The sequence below is a fragment of the Cucurbita pepo genome, chromosome LG15, assembly GCF_002806865.2.
Source record: "Cucurbita pepo subsp. pepo cultivar mu-cu-16 chromosome LG15, ASM280686v2, whole genome shotgun sequence".
Lineage (NCBI taxonomy): Eukaryota > Viridiplantae > Streptophyta > Magnoliopsida > Cucurbitales > Cucurbitaceae > Cucurbita > Cucurbita pepo.
In genome coordinates, this window is record NC_036652.1 from 6,362,218 (window position 1) to 6,387,760 (window position 25,543).

General features: G+C 36.0%; 2 protein-coding genes and 2 pseudogenes across 5 annotated transcripts; all 4 read left to right on the forward strand.

Moving 5' to 3' along the window:
• On the forward strand, positions 1-4,131 carry LOC111776487 (late embryogenesis abundant protein-like). Of its 4 annotated transcripts, none has more exons than XM_023655943.1 (4): positions 7-98; positions 1,184-2,052; positions 2,742-3,041; positions 3,731-4,131. In XM_023655943.1, the coding sequence occupies exons 2-4, from the start codon at positions 2,005-2,007 to the stop codon at positions 3,926-3,928; spliced, it is 546 nt and encodes a 181-aa protein (XP_023511711.1). In that variant the 5' UTR covers positions 7-98; positions 1,184-2,004; the 3' UTR covers positions 3,929-4,131. The 4 variants fall into 4 exon arrangements, 3 of the variants coding, with proteins under 3 accessions (XP_023511711.1, XP_023511710.1, XP_023511712.1); XM_023655942.1 differs by lacking the exon at positions 7-98 and having other exon boundaries at positions 1,029-1,824; positions 1,984-2,052; XM_023655944.1 differs by lacking the exons at positions 7-98; positions 1,184-2,052 and adding exons at positions 2,145-2,423; positions 2,583-2,651.
• A 3,544-nt stretch (positions 4,132-7,675) lies between these two features.
• LOC111776484 (RNA-binding protein 28) lies at positions 7,676-17,085 on the forward strand. Its single transcript, XM_023655937.1, has 18 exons — positions 7,676-7,835; positions 8,092-8,152; positions 8,371-8,407; positions 9,229-9,359; positions 9,507-9,719; positions 9,804-9,882; positions 10,178-10,311; positions 10,900-11,039; positions 11,771-11,821; positions 11,904-11,986; positions 12,058-12,112; positions 12,214-12,328; positions 13,352-13,856; positions 13,935-14,148; positions 14,282-14,352; positions 15,669-15,837; positions 15,917-16,046; positions 16,230-17,085. The coding sequence occupies exons 1-18, from the start codon at positions 7,722-7,724 to the stop codon at positions 16,883-16,885; spliced, it is 2,958 nt and encodes a 985-aa protein (XP_023511705.1). The 5' UTR covers positions 7,676-7,721; the 3' UTR covers positions 16,886-17,085.
• A 1,066-nt stretch (positions 17,086-18,151) lies between these two features.
• On the forward strand, positions 18,152-21,968 carry LOC111811199 (annotated as a pseudogene).
• Positions 21,969-22,734: 766 nt separating this feature from the next.
• Positions 22,735-25,325, forward strand: LOC111811504 (annotated as a pseudogene).
• Positions 25,326-25,543: the final 218 nt, after the last annotated feature.

Sequence of the window (25,543 nt, forward strand, 5' to 3'; positions counted from 1 at the left end):
TAAAGCTCTGCCAGAAAGTAACAACACAGCGAAGAGAAAGGGATTGTTATGGTCAAGATCTACTAAGATGTAACATTGTCTGTTGCTTCTTATGGGAGGTGAGCTTAACTATCTCATCTGCACGTTCCTTCTCATTTTGTAGGCCATCTTGTTAGTAATCACGACTCTCTACAATGGTATGATATTGTCCACTTTGAGCATAAGCTCTCATGGCTTTGCTTTGGGCTTTCCCAAAAGGCCTCATACCAATGGGGATGTATTCCTTACTTATAGATCCATGATAATTCCCTAAATTAGTCAATGTAGGACTCCCTCTCAACAATCCTCCCCTTGAACAAAGTACACTACAGATCCTCCCCTAAGGAACCCTCAAACAGCCTCCCCTTAATCAAGGCTCAACTCCTTCTCTAGAGTCCTCGAACAAAGTACATCCTTTGTTCGATACTTGAGTCACTTTTGATTACACTTTCGAGGCTCACAACCTCTTTGTTCAACATTTGAGGATTCTATTGACATGGCTAAGTTAAGGGCATTGCTTTGATACCATGTTAGTAATCACAACTCTCTACAATGGTATGATACTGTCCACTTTGAGCATAAGCTCTCATGGTTTTGCTCATGGTTTTGCTTTGGGCTTCCCCAAAAGGCCTTATACCAATGAGGATGTATTCCTTACTTATAAATCCATGATCCTTCTTAAGTTTGTCAATGTAGGACTCCCTCCAAACAATCCTCAACCATCCTCAACACATCTTGTTTCCACATACCTCCAATGGAAGTGTTTGCTGCTAATTTTCTTACTTTTTAGGATATATATTGAAAGTGGAACACTGTTGGATTTTTGTTTAACCAACAATTGTTCATGAACGCAGGTTCTGCAATTCACCTCTGCTAGGCAGCTGGTAAACAGTGAAGAATGCAAGATAGAATTGACAAAGAGGATACTACAATATCCTCTGGGTTTGGATAGTTGGATAATTTTTTTTTTTTTTTTTTTTTTTTTTTTTTTTTTTTTTTTTTTNAGGGTAAGAGAAGAAACAGTTCAGATAACAAGATTGAAAGATTGAAATTTGCATTATGACGCATTAGATTGGAGATTTTCATTCTTATCTTGCACAAATCAATATGATTTCTCTTGGATAATTGTATGCATTGATCAAACTTGTGTTCTGAATTCTGATAGACTGCCTGACCGTGGGTGGCTGTCCTTTTTGCGCTGCAACTAGCAAGGAAATATCAGGTACGATCAGTGGACTCCAATCCTTTCCCATTTACAGGCTTTGCTTTATTCTCGTTGTTCTGTAAAAATTGGTATATACAATATTGACTGACCAAGAGTTCAGGTCATTTTCTTGTACGTTTATGTCGGTACTCCATTTTGTTCAGTCCTGTCGCTCCTTGTTCTTATTCCATTTCCCTTTTGTCGATCATGAGGACATCTTTAGGCCGGTTATCGTCATTGCCTAAAGGTCTCCTCAATGTATTTCATTTTGTATGGTGTCGATACAATTCTTTATTATATCTAGATGATGAGATAATTACATCTTGAAAAGAGAAGCAACCTGGTCCTGGAGTTCTCGGAGCCGAAGATCCGTCGATTCAAACTCCAGTCCTCTAAACTCTGGTTCTTGTCTTACTTGCGATTGCAAGTTTTTTAGCACGTAGTGTCAATAGTCTCCTTTTTTGTCCCACCGAATAAAGATTGAATCCTTGTCTTCGACTGTTTTTACTCGAGAGGCGGTCGAAACTCTTTTTTCTTGAAACCAGAGGACGAACAGCGGTACCAGGTGATGAGCTTGAGGATCAGGGGCGAAGGAGTCTGAGGTGAGGTGTCGGGGGATGAATGGTAAACTTAGTATCAAGTTTGTGTATATAGCTTATTTCCCCAGTTTGTTTACACTCCTACAATTTAGCTAGAATGCCAACACAATCAAGATAGAGATGGTTGTTAAATGTTTTGGATTTGGATTGGTTTCATCACAGAAGCTGACACCTATCATATAAATGTCTAACGTGGCAACCCAAAAGAGAGTACGTGTTAGGCTTAGACAGGTACCTAGCTTCTGCTTTTAAGGCTATTTCTTATCCCCTCTTGAGTGTGTAAATGGAAGGGATGAGAATGGCGAAAATGGCTGATNTACATCTTGAAAAGAGAAGCAACCTGGTCCTGGAGTTCTCGGAGCCGAAGATCCGTCGATTCAAACTCCAGTCCTCTAAACTCTGGTTCTTGTCTTACTTGCGATTGCAAGTTTTTTAGCACGTAGTGTCAATAGTCTCCTTTTTTGTCCCACCGAATAAAGATTGAATCCTTGTCTTCGACTGTTTTTACTCGAGAGGCGGTCGAAACTCTTTTTTCTTGAAACCAGAGGACGAACAGCGGTACCAGGTGATGAGCTTGAGGATCAGGGGCGAAGGAGTCTGAGGTGAGGTGTCGGGGGATGAATGGTAAACTTAGTATCAAGTTTGTGTATATAGCTTATTTCCCCAGTTTGTTTACACTCCTACAATTTAGCTAGAATGCCAACACAATCAAGATAGAGATGGTTGTTAAATGTTTTGGATTTGGATTGGTTTCATCACAGAAGCTGACACCTATCATATAAATGTCTAACGTGGCAACCCAAAAGAGAGTACGTGTTAGGCTTAGACAGGTACCTAGCTTCTGCTTTTAAGGCTATTTCTTATCCTCTTAGAGTGTGTAAATGGAAGGGATGAGAATGGCGAAAATGGCTGATATACAGGACGAGTATGGCAACCCCATCCAACTCACCGACGAGCATGGCAACCCGGTTGTGTTGACTGATGAACATGGCAACCCCGTGAGGCTCTCTGGCGTTGCAACCAAGGTCGGCACGACACTCGGGTCGCTAATCTTTGGCAGTGGTGGTGAGGATGGTGGTGACCATGGCAGTGCTTCTGATGCTAAAGGTAGTTCAGGTGGTGGCAATGGCGACGGCGAGCAGGAGCTGATGCCAGTCGAGGAGCATGAAGATGGTGGCTCAGGTACACATGTTGGCTCGGCCACTTCAGGCTCTAGTCCGGTGAGTCCAAGTTTTTGAATTATAATTAGCCGTTGGACTTTCGTATTCTCGCTCAGTCTTTCTCTCTTTCTCTAATTCTTTGGGGCCTATGGAGTCTTCGAATAGTCTCCCTTAATTGAGGCTCGACACCTTTTCTAGAGTCCTCGAGTAAAGGGTCTTTATTCGACACTTGAAGATTCTATTGACATGGCTAAATCAAGGGCATGACTTTGATACTAAGTTACGACTTTGTACAATGGTATAATATAGTTCACTTTGAACATAAGTTTTTGGGGCTTTTCTCTACGAGCCTCGCACCAATGAAAATATGTTTTTTACTTATAAACCTATGATCAGACTTTTTCTGAGTCAATTCTATTTAATCCACTTTTTTTTCTTTTTTTTTTTTAAGAGAAGAAATACGGTTACAATTTTTAAAACAATATTAATAAAATAAAATTACGTTATCCAAATTTTTGACGTACCCAACTTGGTACAGATGGTTCGATGTGGAACGACGCGTTAATCCTAATTTAATTTAAGTTATAATAAATTAGATAATTAAATATCCTATTTTNAATGAACTTTTTGACGTACCTAACTTGGTACAGATGGTTCGATGTGGAAGGAACGCGTTAATCCTAATTTAAGTTATAATAAATTAGATAATTAAATATCCTATTTTACTATGAATTTATTTCCATTTCCAGTCTGAGGAAGAAGGACAAAGTGGGAAGAAGAAGAAGAAAGGACTGACTCAAAAGATAAAAGAGAAGCTAACAGGAGGAAAGCACAAAGAGGAGCAGTCTCAACCTTCTTCCCCTCCGACCACCGCTGCAACTACAACCACCTCTCCGATCACCACGAACAAAATTCACCATGGGGAACCCGCTCATAATATTCTCTAAACTTCATTTTCAAACTCTTAGCTGAGCTTTTGGTTCCTGTACTTCGAAGACTCGTTTTTCTTTTTGTTAGTATTTTCGAAGACTTTGATTCGATTTCATAGATAAGTAGATTATATTTTAGTTCGTGGATTGAAGTAAATCGATATTTTTATTATATCGTAAAAAAGGAAGGATAGAATATAACAAATGGTATATTTTTAAAGAATGTAAAGGGAACGAAACATTAGTTTTTTTTTTTTTTTTTTTTTTAAGTAAGTTTTAAAATTATAAGGTTAACGGTGATACGTAACCGGTCAAAGTAGATAAAGGTGACCAGGTAATTGGTCAAAGTAGATAATATCTGGTAATAAGGGATAATATAATATCTGGTAATAGGGGATAATATCTGGAAAGTGACCAAGATAATATCTGGTAATAGGGGATAATATCTGGAAAGTGACTAAGATAATATCTGGTAATAGGGGATAATATAATATCTGGTAATAGGAGATAATATCTGGTAATAGGGGGAAGTGACCAAAGTGGATAATATCTGGTAATAGGGGATAATATAATATCGGGTAATAGGGGATAATATCTGGTAATAGGAAAAAGTGACCAAAGTGGATAATATCGGGTAACAGGGGATAATATCTAGTAATAGGGGAAAGTGGATAATATCCGATAATAAAGGTAATTGGTCAAAGTGGCTAATATCTGGTAATAGAGGATAATATCTAGTAATAAAGATAATTAGTCAAAGTGGATAATATCCGGTAATAAGGGATAACCCTATATAAATTATATTAAAAAATAAAATTAAACATTTAATTAATTTTGATTAAAAAATTTAAGCGACAAAAAATTATCTCTAAATTAGTGCAAGTTTATTATTATTTTACGGAATTTAATTTAACAATTTAAACATTTAAATAATTTGAAGTTATTATATTAACATTTTATTTAGGAACTAAATAAACAATATCCAAATTTTGAAAATTGGATTGGTGGTCAATACAAGAATAATATTTGAAGCCATTTTATTTTACGAATAAATAAATCATTAATTTAATTTTAAATCAGAAAATTAATGGACGGAACAAATGGATGCATGGGAGAAATTGATTCTGTTCCATTCATAAAATAGAATGGTTTATTTTTCTTTGGACATTAAAAAATAAATAAATAAATAAATAAATAAAAATTATAATAATAGTGTAATTATTCTAATATATATTGTCTTTTTAGCCTCAACAATTCCAAAAAAAAAGAAAAAAAAAATGGAAGAAAAAGGAAACGACATGTTGGCTTTTGAAATGGGTTCTCTTAGGTCAAATCTTCCTCAAAAGTAAGCAATTTTGGTCAATTTTTCCGTTCTTGGATCGGTTTTGTTTCGATGATTCTAGGCTGCCCTGTTCGATGACGATTTCGATTTTAAATTTTTTGTTTCTGAAACCTGTGTTCGTTTTCTCGCGATTTCTTTACGTAGAACGTTCATATTTTTAACCAAATTTCAAAGATAATAACAAGTTCGGTAATTATTAGGGTTTTTTTTTTTAACCGAGCTTGTTTTTTCACGAGTTTTTTCAGTGGTTTTCGATTTTCGTAATTTCTGTGGTAATATTTGAATTCTGAATCAAATTCGAGAAATATATGTAAATTTGTAAAAAAAAAAAAAAAAAAANAATGATGTTGGATTTATTTTTTAGCGTTTTTCGAAACCCTACTTCGATTTTGATACCATTTTTTGAAAGTAGATGAACGGTAGAAACAGTATTTATATTATAATTAGGGTTTCGTCGTTTTCAGAACCCAAATGGGCACTATAATGGATTTATCGGTTAATTGTTATGATGATGTTGTGTTCGAGTATAGGAGAGGTTTATCTCGATACTACTCGGGAAAATCTAGGTCATTTGCTTGCATAGCTGATGTTCGATGCGTAGAAGACTTGAAGAAACCAAAGCATCCAGAAGCTAAGAAAAGGAAGAAACAATCGGACTGCAAAGAAATTCACGTCCCTCCTTATCACTGTCGAAGAATTTCATCTCAGTGTTCCATTCCGTTCTTTACTGCATGAATAATTCACACTCTTTTAGATTTTATTATATCAAGTCGAGAAATTTGAATCTCTGACCTTTTAGTCGAAATGATAATATCGTACCAGTTTATCTGTGTTCGAGCTGACTCTATTCGCGTGTCGTGTTAAAATGAGTCGAAATATATGTTTGACATCAAGTTGTATATATTTATTTATAATTTTTTTGTTCAATTATATAAAATATCCGTAAATTTTTACGAAGGTTTCAAATTATGCCTCAGGACGTTGAAAAGTAGCGTTTTTTTAGCTTTGAACTTCGAAAATTGTTCCAAAAATACCCTTTTGAGTTTTTTTATAAACAAAATAAGACTGGAAATCGACGAGACAGTAAATAGAGAAATATAAGTGACATCGTTAGCGTAAATTGATGTAACAATCCAAGCACACCGTTAGTAGACATTGTTCGCTTGACCCGTTACGTATCGCCTTCAATCTCATAGTTTTAAAACGTGTTTACTTAGGAGAGGGTCAAACTCAATTTCAACTAGTGCCTGACACTGTTTGGTGACTCGCTCGGGTACCATTTGTAACCGCCTAAGCCCACCGCTAGTAAATAATGTCTGTTTTAGCCTGTTACGTATCACTGCCAGCTTCACGGACGGTGCAAGCCCTAGTCGGAGTAGGGCTAGACCCGCTTCAAAGTAGATGTGTGTTTAAAACCGTGAGACTGATGATGATACAGTCAAAGAGAACAATATCTACTGGCGGAAGAGCCGATGGTCGATCTGTTAAACCTAATTGGCTATGGCCCAAAAGATTATCAGGTTCCATTGCAGCCCAGCCNCACTCTTTTAGATTTTATTATATCAAGTCGAGAAATTTGAATCTCTGACCTTTTAGTCGAAATGATAATATCGTACCAGTTTATCTGTGTTCGAGCTGACTCTATTCGCGTGTCGTGTTAAAATGAGTCGAAATATATGTTTGACATCAAGTTGTATATATTTATTTATAATTTTTTTGTTCAATTATATAAAATATCCGTAAATTTTTACGAAGGTTTCAAATTATGCCTCAGGACGTTGAAAAGTAGCGTTTTTTTAGCTTTGAACTTCGAAAATTGTTCCAAAAATACCCTTTTGAGTTTTTTTATAAACAAAATAAGACTGGAAATCGACGAGACAGTAAATAGAGAAATATAAGTGACATCGTTAGCGTAAATTGATGTAACAATCCAAGCACACTGCTAGTAGACATTGTCCGCTTGACCCGTTACGTATCGCCTTCAATCTCATAGTTTTAAAACGCGTTTACTTAGGAGAGGGTCAAACTCAATTCCAACTAGTGCCTGATACTGTTTGGTGACTCGCTCGGGTACCATTTGTAACAGCCTAAGCCCACCGCTAGTAAATATTGTCTGTTTTAGCCTGTTATGTATCACTGCCAGCTTCACGGACGGTGCAAAGCCCTAGTCGGAGTAGGGCTAGACCCGCTTCAAAGTAGATGTGTGTTTAAAACCGTGAGACTGACGACGATAGAGGTCAAAGCGAACAATATCTACTAACGGAGAGCCAATCGTCGATCTGTTAAACCTAATTGGGCTATGGCCCAAAAGATTATCAGGTTCCATTGCAGCCCAGCCCAATGACTTAAAGCCCACCAAATCGGCCCAAACGAAGTTTAGGCGTCAAAATTCCAAAACCCCCGCTTCAGCTGGAACAGGTTTGAGAATTCGGCAGTTTTTTGCAGTCCGTGGAAAGCTTTCAAGCAGCCATGGGGAAGAACAAGAGGTTTAAGGACGGTGGCGAGAAGGGAGCCGCCGCCGGCGATCACTGCCCTTCCAAGGTTTTCGTCAAGAACTTGCCGTACTCGTTCACCAACTCACAGGTTCGTACTTCCTCTATTGCCTGCTTGTTTTCTGAGAAAAACTTGAGCTGAAGTATGAACATAGGAATTTCTTTTTGTACTTTTGTTTCTGAACTCGACTCTTAGAAGCACGCAATCTAGTTTTTTATTATTATCGGAAGTTATTGGTTTTGCAAGCGGTTTGCGGAAAGGCAGTGTTTTGATTTGTGTTCTTTCTGATTGTTTTGCTGTTGAATGCAATGTTAGTGACCTTTCCTGTGTTTTCTATGTGAACTAGCTTGAAGAAACATTCAGTGATGTTGGACCGGTCCGGCGGTGCTTCATGGTTACGCAGAAGGGTAAGTACGTCTATGCAGGATTATCTCGGATTGGTGTTTTGTTTATGTTGTTGCATTTAGTCTAATTTCTGAGATAACTAAAGATTTGGTGACTTGATATAATGAAAGAGCATTTGGTGGAATAGATGGAGTGTTCTACTGTTTCTATATCTTCAGATGACATGTTGGGATATTTTCAGTGACAATTGTTTTAAACTTATCTTATTCTATGTCATCAGGTTCAACTGAGCATCGTGGTTACGGATTCGTGCAGTTGTAAGTCAAATTCCGAGCCACACTATTCTTTTCGTTATTGTTCTTGTAGTTCCTCTCTACTTACTGGTCCAAACGTCTTGGTTCTACTCAACCCAATGTTTACTGTCTGACTATAGTATGGGTCTATGGAGGCACTTTAGTTTGATAATCGATACTTAATGGATGAGCTACTATTATTACCTGTAAAAATGTTACCTTTTACTTGGAAGCTAGAGCTTCTGTCAATATGGAAAATGCTTTTGTTTCCTATATATGGATATACTAGATGCCTATATATATCTCTGTTCTTCGGATACTAAATCAGATTTAATATTTTCTTGCTTATGTTGTTCCGTTTTCTATGCAATTGATGGTGCTTTCAGTTTTGACTGTATTAATGGTTTGCTTGTCTATAAGTGTGGAGTGCGTTCAAAGCATCTATGCTTTTGTTGAAGCTACTAATTTTCTTGCTTTATCTTGGAGTAAATTATCTTCTCCATTTGTAATTACAGCTTATCTACCCTCCTTTCACACTGAAGCCGTTTTTCGTAACTATCCACATATTGGATAATTCTTTTGTAATTTATTTCATCAATCTATGTAATGGTTTCTGTTTCTATAAGAAAAAACATTGAACCCATTTTATACTGAGGTTCAAGTTTTTCCAAACACATGCTATTGATTGTCTATCCTGTGATAATCAATACTGCTTGATGTTTGTCACAATGGACACTAATTTCTTATCCCTTTTTAATTCTTCTTGTTAAATTTCTATTACCCACGGTTATTCTATGAAGGCTTTGATTTCTTAACTTCGCTGGATTCTTTGAATATGATTGCAGTGCTGTAGCAGAAGATGCGAATCAAGCAATTCAGCAGAAGAATGGGCTGTCTATTGAAGGACGCAAAATTACTGTTAAACATGCAATGCATCGAGCTCCCCTTGAGCAGCGGCGGTCAAAAGAAAATCAAGGTTGATCATGAGATTTTGGAAGTGTCAAAATCCACATGTTGGAGGACTGCTGAAATTTTTTCTCTTTCCTTCTTTCTTCCATGTTTTCCCAGTTTCAGTAGAATGAGTTGGGGTCCTTAGGTTTCTTCCGTTATTTTCTTAACGCAGGTACTGCATTCAAGTCAAAAACTAACAAGGAAGGAGATACTTCTGAAAGGGAAGAACAAACAACTAACGAGGATGGAGATACTTCTAAAAGGGAAGAACAAACAACTAACGAGGATGGAGATACTTCTGAAAAGGAAGAACAAACAACTAACGAGGATGGAGATGTTTCTAAAAGGGAAGAACAAACGACTTTAAATTCTGAGGGGAGGAAAGGTACTGATTTTTCATAAATATCTACTACTTTTTACCCAACATATCTGGCAATCTGTTTCTTATTGCTTTCTAATGATGTAACAGAGAGACATTTGAATGCTCAGAAATTGGCTCCACTTTCTAGTTATCTAGAGGATAAAGAGGGTTCTTCAGGAAAGCAAAGGTAATGAACATCTTTTTATTCTTTCTATATTTTGTTCTTTTTTCATGGATTTTGAATGCAAGCTCTGAAGCAATGGCTTGGATAATAAAGTAGTTGGTTTTCTTGACATCTTGTTTGTTTATTTGAAAAATAAGATTTCCTGTATTTTTCCTTCCACTTTCCTTTTCTTCCTGCAAACTACTCATTGCTGTGTTGCCCTAATCCAAGGGCTTTTGGTGAGGAGCATTGTTTTGAGGGTTCACGTTTGTGCATGCTACCTTCCATTAATTTCTCTTTTTTTTTTTTGGTTGTTAAGGATTGCAAGGACTGTTGTAGTCGGTGGTCTCCTTAATGCTGATATGGCTGAAGATGTTCACCGCCAAGCTAGAGAAGTTGGTGCTGTATGCTCTATTGTTTATCCTCTTCCCAGAAAAGAAGTTGAACAGCATGGTACACGAGAATCATTTTTTTTGTTTTTATGTACATGAGCAACTGTTATAATCTATTATTAGTTTTTTGTTTATATACATAAAAAGGGAAAACAGGATTAAAGCATCATTGTACCTGTTGCTACTGTTCTTGGTTTAGAGCATAGGTATTGGTTGGATTAATTTCTGATGATTAGGTAGTCGATTGGATTTGCTCGAGTTATTATTCATGACGCCAGTTGCATATTAATGTGTGGCTATGATATTTGACCAAATTTTTTTCAGTTGCCTGTTGTACTTTATAGATTGACTCTGCAGTATGTTGTTTAGTGAATTTGTTTTGTCTGAAGTTTTTCCAGAATGCATATTCCCCCAATGATCAATCATATCATTTTTCTTGACACTCTCATTACAGATGGCAAATTTTATTTTCTTATTATACCAATGTATCTTGAGGGTCTACCTAGTTTGTGAAGTTCATGATAGTGCTGGCTTTGTTATCTTGATAGTCGATGAAGTTGCAAGTAAAAATGATTCCTTATAAGGTCTTAATAAACTATTATCTCTATTCATCAGGATATCTCATCAATAGTTTGAAATGAAATTTCAGGCCTTTTACGAGATGGATGCAAAATGGATGTTTCAGCTGTTCTTTTTGCTAGTGTTAAGTCTGCACGTGCTGCTGTGACCATATTACATCAGAAAGAGATGCAAGGAGGTGTTGTGTGGGCCCGCCAACTGGGTGGGGAGGTGAATGAATATACATTAAACTTTGCTACCTATGAATAGATTTCACATGATCCTTACAAATAGCTGTCATGAGTAAACTGATTTCTTTTTTTTTTTTTTTTTTTTTTTTTTTTTTTTTTTTTTTTTTTTTTTTTTTTTTTTTTTTTTTTTTTTTTTTTTTTTTTTTCTTTTTNTTTTTTTTTTTTTTTTTTTTTTTTTTTTTTTTTTTTTTTTTTTTTTTTTTTTTTTTTTGTATCTTTATCAAGTGTTCACACCTTTTTAAATGAGTTCTATATGCCCTTAAAATAATACAATACCATGGTCAATTAGAATGTCGAAGCCCTTTTAGTAGATTTAAATTGTTAGAGATCTTAGATAGGAGTGTCTTAAAGTTTTGTCAAAGTCATATATTTGAGTTATTGCAAAATCTTATGCTTTGATGTAAGAAATTCTATTCTGAATGATTTTTTAATGGGTTTCTTGCGTGTCTAAAGTCCTTAAATGTTTACCCCTAATGTTTTGAATCTTAGGTTTAAACTGCTTGCCAACATTAATGCATTTGTTTGGGTGGCCGTAATACGACTTTTATAATTATGCCCTATTATTCAGTCTATTTCTTAATTCCCTTTATCTTATGAAAGCTAGGTTTCTTGATAAAAATGACATGTTCCAATTAAATCTGATGTCACTAGTTGCTTATTTGTTTTTAGTTATGTTGGATAAGTCTAAAACTTTCTGCATTTTCTTTGCAGGGGTCCAAAACTCAGAAATGGAAACTTATTGTCAGAAATCTTCCATTTCAGGTTTCATTTTACCCAATAAGCAATTATCATATTTTCTTACGTGGACAGGTTGACTAAGCAAGCTTATTACACATTGATGCAGGCCAAAGAGAAACAAATAAAGGATACCTTTTCATCTGCAGGATTTGTGTGGGACGTGATGGTGCCACATAGTTCAGACACAGGGTAATACTCTTACTTGAATATGCCCACCTTTTTGTGTGCACTATTAACAGCCACCTGGTTTTATTTTTCAGATTATCGAAGGGTTTTGCGTTTGTCAAATTTACATGCAAGCAGGATGCTGAAAATGTATGTTTAAATTTTTTTTTTTTTTTTTTATATTGCCTCATTTAAAGAGTTTTGAATGATTGAGATACATTCAAGTCATTTGACACACTTCCCTTTTTTAGGCTATTAAAAAGTTCAATGGTCAAAAATTTGGTAAAAGGACAATAGCTGTGGACTGGGCCATTCCGAAGAAGATATATAGTTCAGGTGCTAATGCTCCAGTTGATTCAGATGAAGGTTAGTCATTGTATATTTAACCTAATCCAATTTCTTATGCACCCTTTACATGTTTGTTACACCTCTTTGGTTGTACCATCTTATCTTTGGTGTCTATACCTTATTTATTTCTCATTTTCTTCTCTCTGGTTTTAAGTTTATGGAATGCATTGTGGCTGTCTATCAGTTTGGTTATTATTTTTAATTTTTAATTGTTTTTGTGAGAAACCAAGCTTCCATTAAGATCAAATAGAAAGAGTACACGGGAATACAAGAAAAACCAATTCCGAAAGGTGCCCAACTAAACTAATAAGGGACTCCAATAAAAAGATAGATATAAAATAATACTTGAAGGATAATTACAAAAAGCTTTATACACAGAGGTGCAAAGAGAAGTGTGTATCTAGCAAGGGACCGCACCTCCCCAAGACCTCTCAATCCCTTTAAAAATTCTATTGGTTCTTAATTGTTAGAAAAGGAAACAAAAACAGGTCATTAATGAAAGGAAATTGAAAGAATGTGGATGTAAAATCATCTGCCAGTTGGATTTGTGTGTCAACATTTCATGTTGTATGAGTTATGGGTTATAGGTAATGTGGGTTTCGGGCACTACTAGGCACGAGGAAACTCCGATGGAAGGACAATGCCAATTTTCCTCGGGTGGTGGGCATTTCACAAATTGCATTTCTTTAGAAGAATTTAATAATGGCATACCATAATCTCAGTGGGCTCATCCTTGCTTTGTTATGAATAACCTATGTACCCTTCAGAAAATTTTCGATTAGACACTCTCTCTTTGTGCCTTTCATCCCTATCCATATTGGTAGGGGGAAGATATTATAGTGGGAAAATATTTTGGTGTGGGTAAAAGGTATCTTCGATGGCTTTTAAGTCTTCTTAACACTGTTCTCTAACTATTTGAATTCTTATGGTCCTGTAAAATATTTGTTCTTGTAGTACTAACTGTTGACTGTAACGCATGAGCTTTGTTAGAAAAAAGAAATCCGTTTCTACTCTTCATAAAACACAAGATCTTGTTTTCAGGGGAAGAGACTGAAAAAGACAGAGAAGGTAGCATTAGTAGTGATGATTTGGAAGTTGAAAATGCTGCTGTTCATAACAAATCTCAGCGCTCCGACGAAGATGAAGGTTCTTCAGAGGACTCGGAGAAAGAAGATATTTCCTCGGAGATTGATTTTGAAGGAGAAGCAGAAATTTCAAGAAAAATACTTGAAAATCTAATTGCATCTTCGGCTAAAGAAGCTCTTCCTTCTCTCATTGATGGTAACCCACCATCTAAAGTGAACAAGGAGCCAGTTCTTGATTCATCAAAGAAGTCATCTGATATGTCTGATAAAGTATCAAATGGGCCCGAAAAGTTAAGTGAAGGCAAAACATCTATTCTTAAGCCAGTAGATGAAGAGGATTTGAAGAGAACAGTTTATATAGGCAATCTTCCATTTGATATTAATAATGAAGAAGTGAAACAGCGGTTTTCTGGATTCGGTGAAGTACTATCCTTCGTACCCGTCCTTCATCAAGTTACAAAGTATGATTTATATTTCCTGATATATTTTTTTAATAACTGGATCCTCTGTAGTCTTTGTTGACTCCTTCCTTGGCGCAGACGACCTAGAGGCACTGGTTTTCTCAAGTTTAAAACGGCTGATGCTGCTACTGCTGCTGTTTCATCTGCGAATGTTGCATCTGGTGTCGGAATATTTCTGAAAGGCAGGCAATTGAAAGTATTGAATGCTCTAGATAAGAAATCAGCTAATGAAAAGGAATTGGAGAAGTCAAAAAATGACAACGTTGACCACCGAAATCTTAACCTTGCACAGGTCTTTTTTCCTTCAATGCTTATAAAATTGTCCTTTTCTCTACAGCCAAAAATTTCCAGCTTTTGTTTTCTTTATTTTGTATCATGGTCGGATCTTTTTTCTCTTCAATACCACGGACTCGAACATTTTACAGGAAGGTATTATTCTCGAGGGAACTCCAGCTGCTGAGGGTGTTTCTGCTAGTGATATGATGAAACGTCAAAGGTACATATCTTCGTGTATATCAATTGCTGTATTGTTGTTTCTGTATTAGCTTCTATGGTGACAGACGGTCGTCTATCTTTTAGTTGTATCTTAAATTTTATTGAGAAAGAAAAATAAAGAGTACAAGGATCTACTAAAGTAGAGCCTCAAAGGAAGGATGCAAACTAAAAGAGAAGTCCTCCAATCAAGAAAACAAGTCCTTAAGGGTAACTATAAAAGGACTTCACCATTATAAACCACAGAGCGAATCTAATAAGGCCTCAAACATCACTCAAAGATGTCTCTCAAGCCCTCTAAAAGTTATGTTGTTCCTCTATCCTGAAAGATCCCATGGATAGCATACTCCCCCAGACTTGCCATGTAGAGAAGGAACTTCTCAATCATCTCTCTACAACCCCTATGTCTAGACAAGCATTAAGCTAAACCTCTTAAAGAAATAACTCCAAAGGCTATGATCAAGGTCCTCAACTGATCACCTACAAAGAATGTTACACAATGGTCCAATCAAGTTGGGTACCTTTCTCGAAACCTGATCCAAGGTGTTTAGCTCTTTGATAGAGAATTTGCCACATAACAAACTTAACCTTCGTTGGAGTTTTCACCTTTCATGATGAGGCCAAGACAAATCCAGTCGAGGGAGAGGGATTGACGAAACAAAGGATGAATGATTTACAAAAAGACGTTTGGAAGGATAGGACTCCAGATTTGAACATCCTTTCTCTTTGGAATATAACAATACTCTCCAATCAAAGAAAGGGGGGGCCACAATAACCATCCTTTCCCATCGAACAAAGGAGTACAAAATTTTGAAATGGTCGAACAAGAGGTCAAAGAATAAGGCAAAACAACAACCACTGAATCGTTCCTCACTGAAGATAAATTGTGCAAACGAGGAAATAGGGAGTAGAGGGGTCTATCTCTCAATCACTTATCCTCCTAGAAAAAAGTATCATTCCCATCAACCACTAAACAATGAACATAAAGAGGAAAGAAAGGAAGCCCCTCAGCAATACCTTTCCGTCCAACCTTCCCCCGTGCTATTCATTCAAAGGGGAGCAGCCCATATTAGGACCTTATGCCACAAGGAATTGGACTCATAATAGAACCAACATTAGAACTGTTAGCATTACATGGGCTTATAACATGTTTATTTACTTCAGTGTTAGTTTCTAATGTGAATACATTGTACTTAATATTTATGTTAGATTATTTTTAGAAGTATAAATATTTTTTCCTTTTCCCTTTAGAAAGCCCAAAATCGTAACGTTTTTATTTTATGGCTAACCGAATAACACTTTCGCCCATCATATGTGCAGGCTAGAAAAGAAAAGAATGACTAAGCTTCAATCTCCGAATTTTCATGTTTCAAGAACTAGGCTCGTTATACACAATTTACCAAAATCAATGAAAGAAAAGGAACTTCAAAAACTTTGCATCGAAGCTGTTACCTCGCGAGCTACAAAGCAAAAACCTGTGATTCGCCAGGTTTGACCTTTCCAGAAATGTAGGAAATCCATTCGATGTTATCGATATTTTTTCCCTAACTTTTAATCTTATTTTGCAGATTAAATTCTTGAAGGATGTGAAGAAAGGAAAGGTACTAACAAAAAACTACTCTTGTGGAGTTGCTTTCGTCGAGTTTTCTGAGCATCAGCACGCCCTTGTAGCCCTGCGAGTTCTCAACAACAATCCAGGTAATAATTTTTCTCATTTGATAATCCTTAATTCTCGACGCCTCTAAAATTAGTGTGCCGAGGCAGCCCTTGAAAAAAAATAATGGTTCTTCGAACGCTGGAACCTACCTTGTGGTTTTAACAGGAGCAGTAGCATAGTTTGCACCTTATCCTATTGTAAAATAAATATCTGGTTTCTTGTAGAAACTTTTGGCCCTGTGAATCGCCCGATCGTAGAATTCGCTGTAGACAATGTTCAGATGTTGAAGCTACGGAAAGCGAAGTTACAAGCTTCGTATCAGGACAATACTGCCAACGTTCCGAAATCACTGCATCGTAATGCCGATACAAATGCTGGGGATATCCATTCAAACAAGACGAACTCCAGAAAAAGGAAAGCAACAGGCGATAATCGTCCAGTGAAGGAGAAAAATCGCAACGAAAACAAAAATGGCAATCATGTATCCAATGATATGGCGATGGAAGAAAGTAGAGACAGAAAAAAGAGGAAAATGCGTCCAGAAAGTGGTAACAATACAAACGAGTCACAGAAACAAAAACCAGAAGGACGAAGATCAATGCCTGAAAAATCGAGCAAGAGATCGGCACCCATGGATACTGTGAAAATAAAAGCTTCCCAGGAAGCAGATGTACAACACAAAAAGAAGGCAAAACATCAGGTAGACCAGCAGCAGAGGAAGAGGGCAAAGAAAAACAAGTTACCAGTAGGACAGGACGCCGTTGATAAGCTCGATAAACTTATCGAACAATATCGATCTAAGTTCTCGCAGAAGAGTTCGGATCCAGCTGATGGTGAAAAGAAAGGCTCTAAACAGGTTAGAAGATGGTTCCAATCATAAACAGGTTAGAAAATTTTGCAGGATGGCTAAGGATTGTTCCTTTGATCATTTGATGTCACACACACTTCTTGTTTGTTTTCTATTGCTATGAAATATGTATGGATAAAGCTTAATCGCATAGGAAGTGTAACATATAGTATTTATTACTTCCATATTTTGTATTGGATTTTTTAAAAAAACATTGATTAATCATTTAGTGAGAAATTTAAATTATCTTATTTGAAATCTAAATTTTGTGTTTCGAGAATTTTAAAGATATCGAACATCAAGGACTCATTGTGTAATTTTGTAAAGTTTTGGGATTAAATAGATACAAATTTTAAATTCTTAAAGGACTAATCTGCAATTTTACCATCTCGAAAAAAAAGTTGTTATAAAATGTTTAACAATGTTAGTCTCAATTTATTATTTTTGTATCGTAATAATTTATTTGCAAAATTAAATTTGTGTCTAAATTTATATCGACATTTTTTAAGGAATATATTTTTTTTTTCTATTAAATTGAATTTTGTGTCTAAAATTTTAATTATATACACAATATATTTTTTTAAAATGTCAAATTAAAAAAAATATATTACAATTAAAGCTGGGACAAAGCCCGCTTTCTTCGCTCCGCGAATGTGGGGCACCTTTTGGGTGTGGGATGCTCGTTTAACCTCTATATTCATCTCGTTCCTTGCGAATGTGGGGCACCTTTTGGGTGTGGGATGCTCGTTTAACCTCTATATTCATCTCGTTCCTTATTTACCTGGGTGAAATCTCGAAAATTTAGAATTCATTTGATAACTATTTATTTATTTTAAAAAATTAAGCTCATAAATATTATTTAATTACATTACACATATTTTTAAATCCATTAAAAAAAAAAAACTTCGTTTAATAATTCAAATGTTGAAAATTTTTAAAAATAAAAAAACTAAAAAATTGAAAATTGAAAATTTTGATAAAAGCTTTGTAAGTTAATCTACAATTTAGTGAATGTGTAAATATATTCAAATAAAACTTATTAGAATTGTAAAATATATTTTAATTACAAAATGAGTTCTTAAATTAAAAAATTGTGCCTATATTTTTTTTCAATTTTGTATTTAATTGTTAATTTAAAATTTTAAAGGCTAATTAATTTATTAAATGTGAAATTTGTGATTTTATAAGTTAATAATTAAATAAATAAATAAAATTAAAATTTAGGGAATAAATTTATAATTTCGAAAAAAGAAAACTGTTACAAAATCTGGCCTCATTTTCTCCGCCGTCGCGAACTATTTTTGGCTTTGGCATATGCTGCCACGTGACAACCAAATCCACTCTTCCGCCGGCCACTTCCCTTTTCACCGACGACATTGCAGGTAAACTCCGGCGACTAGATTTCCGGCGAAATTAATTCTTTATGATCATCCTGTTACTTCTTCCTTTCATTAGCTTCTATGAAACTTCTCTCGATTTTGCTTCTTCTCTTCTAATTCCAGGGCTCGCTTTTGATGGCCAAACCCAAGGCTCCGAGGCAAACCCTAGATTCTTACACTGTCAAACGCATCAACAAAACCATCAAAGGTAAAAAAATCCACTCTCTCTTCTTCGTCATCCTCTTTTTTATTGGAATCTTTCAGATGTTTCCGTTTTCGCGTCTGTTTCTGATCTTGCGGAATTTTTCGGATTTTTGTTCTTAGCCGGCGATTGCGTGCTCATGAGGCCCCCCGAACCCTCGAAGCCGTCGTATGTAGCAAAGATTGAGAAGATTGAGGCTGATTCTCGTGGGGCCAATGTGAAGGTCCATATTCGCTGGTATTACCGGCCGGAGGAATCAATTGGCGGTCGGAGACAGTTTCATGGGTCGAAGGAGTTGTTTCTCTCCGATCATTACGACGTTCAAAGTGCCGACACCATCGAGGGGAAGTGTACGGTTCATACATTTAAGAGTTATACCAAGCTTGATGCCGTCGGAAATGAAGATTATTTTTGCCGCTTCGACTATAATTCCACTACTGGAGCTTTCAATCCGGATCGAGTGGCTGTGTGAGTTCTTCTAGAATTTGTATTGTATTGCATATTCTATTGATGTGTTTGGCATTAAGTACTCCTGAGATGTGATCATTCTGACCTGATTTCACATGGGAAGAAATTGGTTTCTTCAGGTTTTCTGTTCATAACTCTCTGAACTGATGTTCTTAATTGCCATTTTTCATTGTAGGCATGTCACTCTTTACTTAAAGATCGATTTTCTTTCAGGATTCCATTCTTTTTACTGTATTATACACATATGTTCATATCTCACGTTAGCCATTTAAGCTCATGAATCTTCTTTTCGCGCATAGCTTTACCTGATTCTCCTGGTTCAAAATTTCAGCTGATTTTTTGTTGCAGGTATTGCAAATGTGAGATGCCGTACAATCCCGACGACCTAATGGTTCAGTGCGAGAGCTGCACTGATTGGTAAGCTGACTGTTTATGATGCTATTGATTTCATTTGCAGCCTTAACACATGCTTGTAAAGGTATTTGTTGTTCATAGTGGCGTGCCCGTGTTCTATATTCAGGGCATACGGAATAGGAAAATAATCACAGTAAAGTAAGTTCATGAAATTTAGCCAGTAGTATAATAATGAGCTCTCTATCTTTCAAATCATAAATTTGAAGTCTCCCATCTTGATTTGTAGGTACTTTCAGCTTTTTTATATTAGTGATGGAGTAAAGATTGTAAAATAGAGTTCCGAAAAACAATAGGCGATTAGCTAAACGAATAGTATGGTTCCAAATGCAATGTTTCGAAAATGCTGGATGCACTCTGATATGATATGTTTCAACTCGAACAATAAGCTTTATGAGCTAATTTATATCATTAAAGGATATCTGAAATTCAAGTTTTTAAAGTTTCATACAAATCTTTTCTTATTAGAATCTTCATTTGGAGGACTTTACGTAAACCTGTTTGTAATTACACCACATTGCTTCTTTTCTTAAGATTAGTATTTCTTTCTGTAACCCCATTTGAGAGGGTTTGTGGCCTGCGGTTGGATGTAATTCTTTTTCTTTTTCTTAGTTATAAGTCTCTTTTATTGGAGGCATCCTCCAAGTTTCTCGGTTTCGGAATAATCTATATTTGGTTTTTTGTAGTCATCTCTCATTGGCAACCCCTTAAACAAGGGAAAAAGAAATCATGTGGCTTCAGCTCTCTAGATCTATTTTATGAATCTAATCTTTGGTTGGAAAGGAACAATGGGATTTTAATGGCAAGGAAAACCATATAGACAAGTTCTTTTACAACGTTTTGCATCAGCTACCAAACGGTGTGAAGTATACTTTTAGTTCAATTGCTATAGTTTAGTTGAAGTTCACAATAATTGGAGTGTTTTTTGTGATCTTCCATGGTTTGGGTCTTAGTTTTCCCTCTTTATAATTTCATACCATTCATATCATTTACGGGTTCAAGTCCAACTCTAGGGTGCAATATCTAACAACCAAAAAAAAAAACTCGTCTTCTAGGCTAAGCTGAACATAGTTTTGTTGGTTAAGACATTATATTCTCGATCAAAAAATCTAAATCTTCCACTCTTACAGGTTGAACTCAGAAAAAGAAAAAAATAGAATAAGATAAAACCCGTCTTTTAGAGCTGGTCTTGAGTGGGCGAAGCCTTCCTATAGATTGTTGGACTGTGTCATTAGCATAATGTAAGAAATTGATCGAGATGGCATATATTAACGAGGAAATAGAACAATAAAATTATAGAATTATTTTTCAGGAAATGATTTCGAGTATTAAATCTGCTTTCGTTTTACTTACCTTTGACGTTTCTACATCGATTCTGCTAAGATATTTTGTGAATCATTTGCGTAATGTATGGCTTTATATCATAAAATCTGTATCTTAAAGCGGATGATATTCTTGATTTAGGTTTCATCCCGCTTGTATAGAAATGACTGCAGAAGAAGCTAAAAAACTTGACCACTTCTTCTGTGAAAGCTGTTCTTCAGAGGATCAAAAGCTGCCGAGTTCACAGTCTACATCTAAATTTCCAGAGACGAAGGTATTTCTGAACCTGCTGAAAATAAATGCTCTTTGTTAAATGTCACTGTTTCGAAATTCGGGGTCAAACTTTATAATCTAATTCCACGTTGTGATATTTTAAACTATCCCCCGTTTCATAGATCCTTAACGTAGCATGTGACAGTCGTGTCATGCACATACTTTTTTGGTTGTTGGTTGAAGTTCATTCTTATCTTAGGTATTTCTCCTTGTTTGGGTGATAGAATGGGCAGTATTTCTCCTTGAAGAAGTCATATTGCTTGACTAGAAGCTAACAATAAAGGTAATGTAGATAAGAAAATGGCAAAAAGTGGATACCACCTACTTAAGGTTTGATATCCTTTAATGTTTCGTTAACAATCAATGTGTTATGGTCTGACAGTTGTCTCGTGAAAATAGTTCAAAAATGTCACACGCTAGCTCGAACACTTACATAACTAACTTGGAGACCTATTAACACATGGAAGTGTTACTAGCGGTGTACAAGTTAGATAATCTGGTTCAATCGTTCATTTTGTTTTAGTTAGTTTCGTTCATGAGTATTTAGAGCAATAATTCTAAGTGTGGCTATTACTTTCTAGCTATGGGAATATGGTTGTCATGATGAATATATGTTTTAACGTTATTTCAGGTGGATACAAAACGACGCCGGAGGTGACGATAGTGTAAATATACAAAATACGGTGACTTAGAGTCGTTAAGAACCAACGAGAAGAGCATCTAACTTTCTAATGAGTTGGAACAAGTGCATATAGATGTAGGATTGTGCATATACTACTAGCTAGCTCTAGAGTGTTGACATTCATTGCAGGTAGAGAGAGACTGGTTTGAAATGTATCGAAGTTCTTTGATTACAATGAACTGAACCAAACCAAACCGAACCGAACCAAACCAAAACCTTTGTTTCATTTCCTGCAAAACTTCATGTGGGGTTGTTGTGTGTTGGGTTTTCTTTGATTAACTTGGTGTTGTTGTTGGGTTATTGAAGAAAAATTTGGTTTAGAATGCTAAGTTACTCCTTAAGCTTAACCATGAATTTATTGGGTTTTGTTTGTTGAAATTGGGTGGTCATATAAACCAAAGATTTAACTTCAAATTATCACAATAATGCCAATTTATTGTATGCATAACTTTTTTTTTTTTTTTGGAATTTTAGTTTTAGTTGATTGTGATCGAGAAATTTGAAGTTTTTCTTGGTGGGTCGAGAATGTTTGATTTATCAATTTATCAGATAAATAATTAGAGGCTCGTGTAATTCCGGGTGAATTAAGCGGAATTAAGCAAATACTAGGTTGGGTTAATGAACTTATCCAACAAAATGTTTGTCTGGACTAGAGTTAGGACTAGAGTTAGTTTACGTCTTTGCTGTGCTACTCTTCAACTTATTATTATTTTTTTAGTATAACAATTAGAATATCGAAATTTGAATATCTGACCTTAAGAAAAGAAAAGTACATGTTAATCATTAGCGAGCTCTCACTCAAGATTTCAATAAATAAAATAAATATTTTTATTTTAAAATTTTAGAATGACAAAATAGAGAATTAGAAAATGGAAAAATTAAATAATTGTAACCAAAAATTAGATTTAAATCAAATAAAAAAAGTTATCCCTAAATTCAGGGGAATCCGTCCCCACATATATTAACGAACTAACTGAAAATGGCGGGAAATTGGATACCGCTGACGTTAACCAATCCACACCGTTGAATTTTAGTGGGACCCACGGGATCTTCTGAATCTATGGTCATAAATCGCACTCGAAAATAACTGACCGTACAAGACCGTGTTTGGAAAATTATCCTTTAAAAGGACCGCTAGAATCACATGGTTCGGAGTTTCTTTTTGTTCGCCGTGATCGCCGCCACCGCCGCCGCCAAACTCTGCTCATCGGAGTCTTTGGCCTCACCGCACTCCGTCGAATGCGACGGCGATACACTGATTCGTCAAGTTGTCGACGATGGAGATTTCAAGCGTCACCCTCTCGGATCGGAACATCATTTTTCACTCTTCAAGTGAAGGTTCGGGAAATCATATGCCACCGAGGAAGAGCACGATCTTAGGTTCAAGATCTTCAAGGCTAATATGCGACAGGCGCTACGCCATCAGTCATTTGATCCGTCCGCCATTCATGGCGTCACTCAGTTCTCCGATTTGACTCTTTCCGAGTTTAGGGAGGCATTTCTAGGGCTCGGAAGAAACCGTCTCAGGCTTCCTGTTGATACCAATACGGCTCCGATTCTTCCTACGGAGAATCTTCCGATTCATTTTGATTGGAGAGAACGTGGTGCTGTAACTGCTGTAAAAAATCAGGTACCGTACTATATCTCAAATCTCCTGTTTAATGGCGAATTTTCAAGTTCTAGGCGTGTTTTGATTCTTGTTCTTATGCTTTCTTTCTGGAGGATATACGCCTATTCCATTTGGTTACCTTTGATTTCTGTTTTTACACGAATTTTAATCTGTGGAAGTTTGAAGGACAATTGTTAATCTGAAATGCACTTATACTTGTGTCTTCATCCATAGTTCTTACAGCATATATAAATATTTTACAAGAAGCTGATTGTATTCTAAAGCAATTTCTTTGTAACTATCTGCTATCTTACCATTTGGGGTTGTTTAAAAGTTTAAAACCAGCTTTGAACATCTATATTCGATCAGGGATCTTGCGGATCCTGTGGAGTTTCAGTACAACCGGTGCTCTTGATGGTGCTAACTTCCTTGCGACAGGGGAACTTGTTAGCTTAAGCGAACAGCAGCTGGTAGATTGTGATCACGAGGTTCGCTTCCTTCTCTATTTTAAATAGCTTTGTAATTTCTCTGTTCTTCTCACTCCCACGTATAAATTGATCTTGATAGCTAACTTTATTTGAATTTAAAAAGTGATTCATTTCTTGTGAATATCGGGAATCTTAATATGTAACGGTTCATGCCCACAGCTAGTAGATATTGTTCTCTTTGAGCTTTCCATTTCGGACTTCCCCGTATGCTAGGGAGAGGTTTCCACGCCCTTATAAAAAATGATTCGTTCTCCTCCCCAACCGACGTGGGATCTCACATAATCAACTCTTGATGTTTCCTTTGAAGTTTCTCCCAGCTTCATTGATTGTTGTCTTGGGTTACTGTTAATTTTTTCAATCACTAGCTAGGAATATTCTGGTGATTGCTTGGTTTGTTTGTTATTCTTGTTTGATGATGATGGCTGCTAATCTTTTTTCTCACAAAATTTATGTCATTTGTGCAAAATCAGAAGCTATTATTCATAGGTGTAACGAGGGCATGTTTGTAACACAAGCTAAAATCAGTTTGAATTGTATTCAACTTGCATTTAAAGGTGTAAAATCAAACACTAAATTAATTTTGAATGATTAAAAGATGTATGGGAAGATGATATGAACCATTAGGCTATGGTTGAAGGAGAATCCATGCCATAATTCTGTTTCCTCTCTAGTGATACTAATCTGAAACCTTTGAACTTGCATTTTATAAATTCTGCATATATCTTCTGCACATGGCAGTGTGATCCAGAGGAAGCTGGTTCCTGTGACTCTGGTTGCAATGGTGGCTTGATGAACAGTGCATTTGAATACACATTAAAAGCTGGTTGCGATCGTGAAGCCTGTAAGTTTGACAGGTCCAAGATCGCTGCATCAGTTGCCAATTTCAGCGTTATTTCACTTGATGAGGATCAAATTGCTGCAAATCTGGTGAAAAATGGCCCACTTGCAAGTAAAATACCCCATCAAATCATATAACTTTCATTACTCTGATACAGATTCTATATGTCCTTAAGAACATCCAATATGGATCTAACTAGAATCAGCAGCTAAATTCTGGGTTTTTTTTTTTTTTTTTTTTTTTTTTTTTTTTTTTTNTTTTTTTTTTTTTTTTTTATATACCTCAATGCAGTTGCTATCAATGCTGTGTTTCATGCAGTCATATATAGGTGGAGTATCTTGTCCATTCATATGTTCAAAGCTGTTGGATCATGGAGTTTTGCTGGTGGGTTATGGCTCAGCTGGCTATGCTCCCAAAATCACAGGGGTCAAGGTCGGCCAATGAGAGGGGGATACGCTTCATCGTCGAGAGGGAAACAGCCCGGATCACCAGCTTCAGAATGAGAGACAAGGTCTATTGGATCATCAAAAACTCATGGGGAGAAAATGGATACTACAGGATCTGCAGAGGAAGGAATATTTGTGGAGTTGATTCCTTGGTCTCAACTGTTGCAGCTGTTCATACCCCAATTGCAGCAGCAGGTCAGTAAATTGGATCTCTCTTAACCCTGTAATTGACTCAAATGTGTGAATTCTAAGCCTTTAGCTCGCTCCTTTTGTTTCTCTTTTTTTTATTGGATTCATTATTGTTCTCCTGTTCCATAAAATATGCCAAGAAAACAGAATTATCTGGTTCAAGTACATTCCCTTCTTATACTATCACATTTTAAATGAAATGGAAGAGATTCAAATTGATACATAACTGCCCCTTCTATTTGATTACTACTGATTGGATCAAAAATAATCGGGGGATGAATCGAAAATGAAATAACTACCCTTTCTATTGATTACTACTGATTGGATAAAAATAATTGTGGAATATAGGATTCCAACTCTCGGGATGAATAAAAAATGAAATA

What these genes read in the sequence shown, in the direction of transcription:
- LOC111776484 (XM_023655937.1), top strand. Translation starts at nt 7,722, where the DNA reads ATGGGGAAGAACAAGAGGTTTAAGGACGGTGGCGAGAAGGGAGCCGCC. An exon ending in AAAAGAAGTTGAACAGCATG is followed by an intron (nt 10,312 to 10,899) that starts GTACACGAGAAT and finishes ATGAAATTTCAG; the next exon opens with GCCTTTTACGAGATGGATGC. An exon ending in AGTTCTCAACAACAATCCAG is followed by an intron (nt 16,047 to 16,229) that starts GTAATAATTTTT and finishes GGTTTCTTGTAG; the next exon opens with AAACTTTTGGCCCTGTGAAT.
- LOC111776487 (XM_023655943.1), top strand. Translation starts at nt 2,005, where the DNA reads ATGTCTAACGTGGCAACCCAAAAGAGAGTACGTGTTAGGCTTAGACAG. An exon ending in TACGTGTTAGGCTTAGACAG is followed by an intron (nt 2,053 to 2,741) that starts GTACCTAGCTTC and finishes GCTGATATACAG; the next exon opens with GACGAGTATGGCAACCCCAT. An exon ending in CCACTTCAGGCTCTAGTCCG is followed by an intron (nt 3,042 to 3,730) that starts GTGAGTCCAAGT and finishes TTCCATTTCCAG; the next exon opens with TCTGAGGAAGAAGGACAAAG.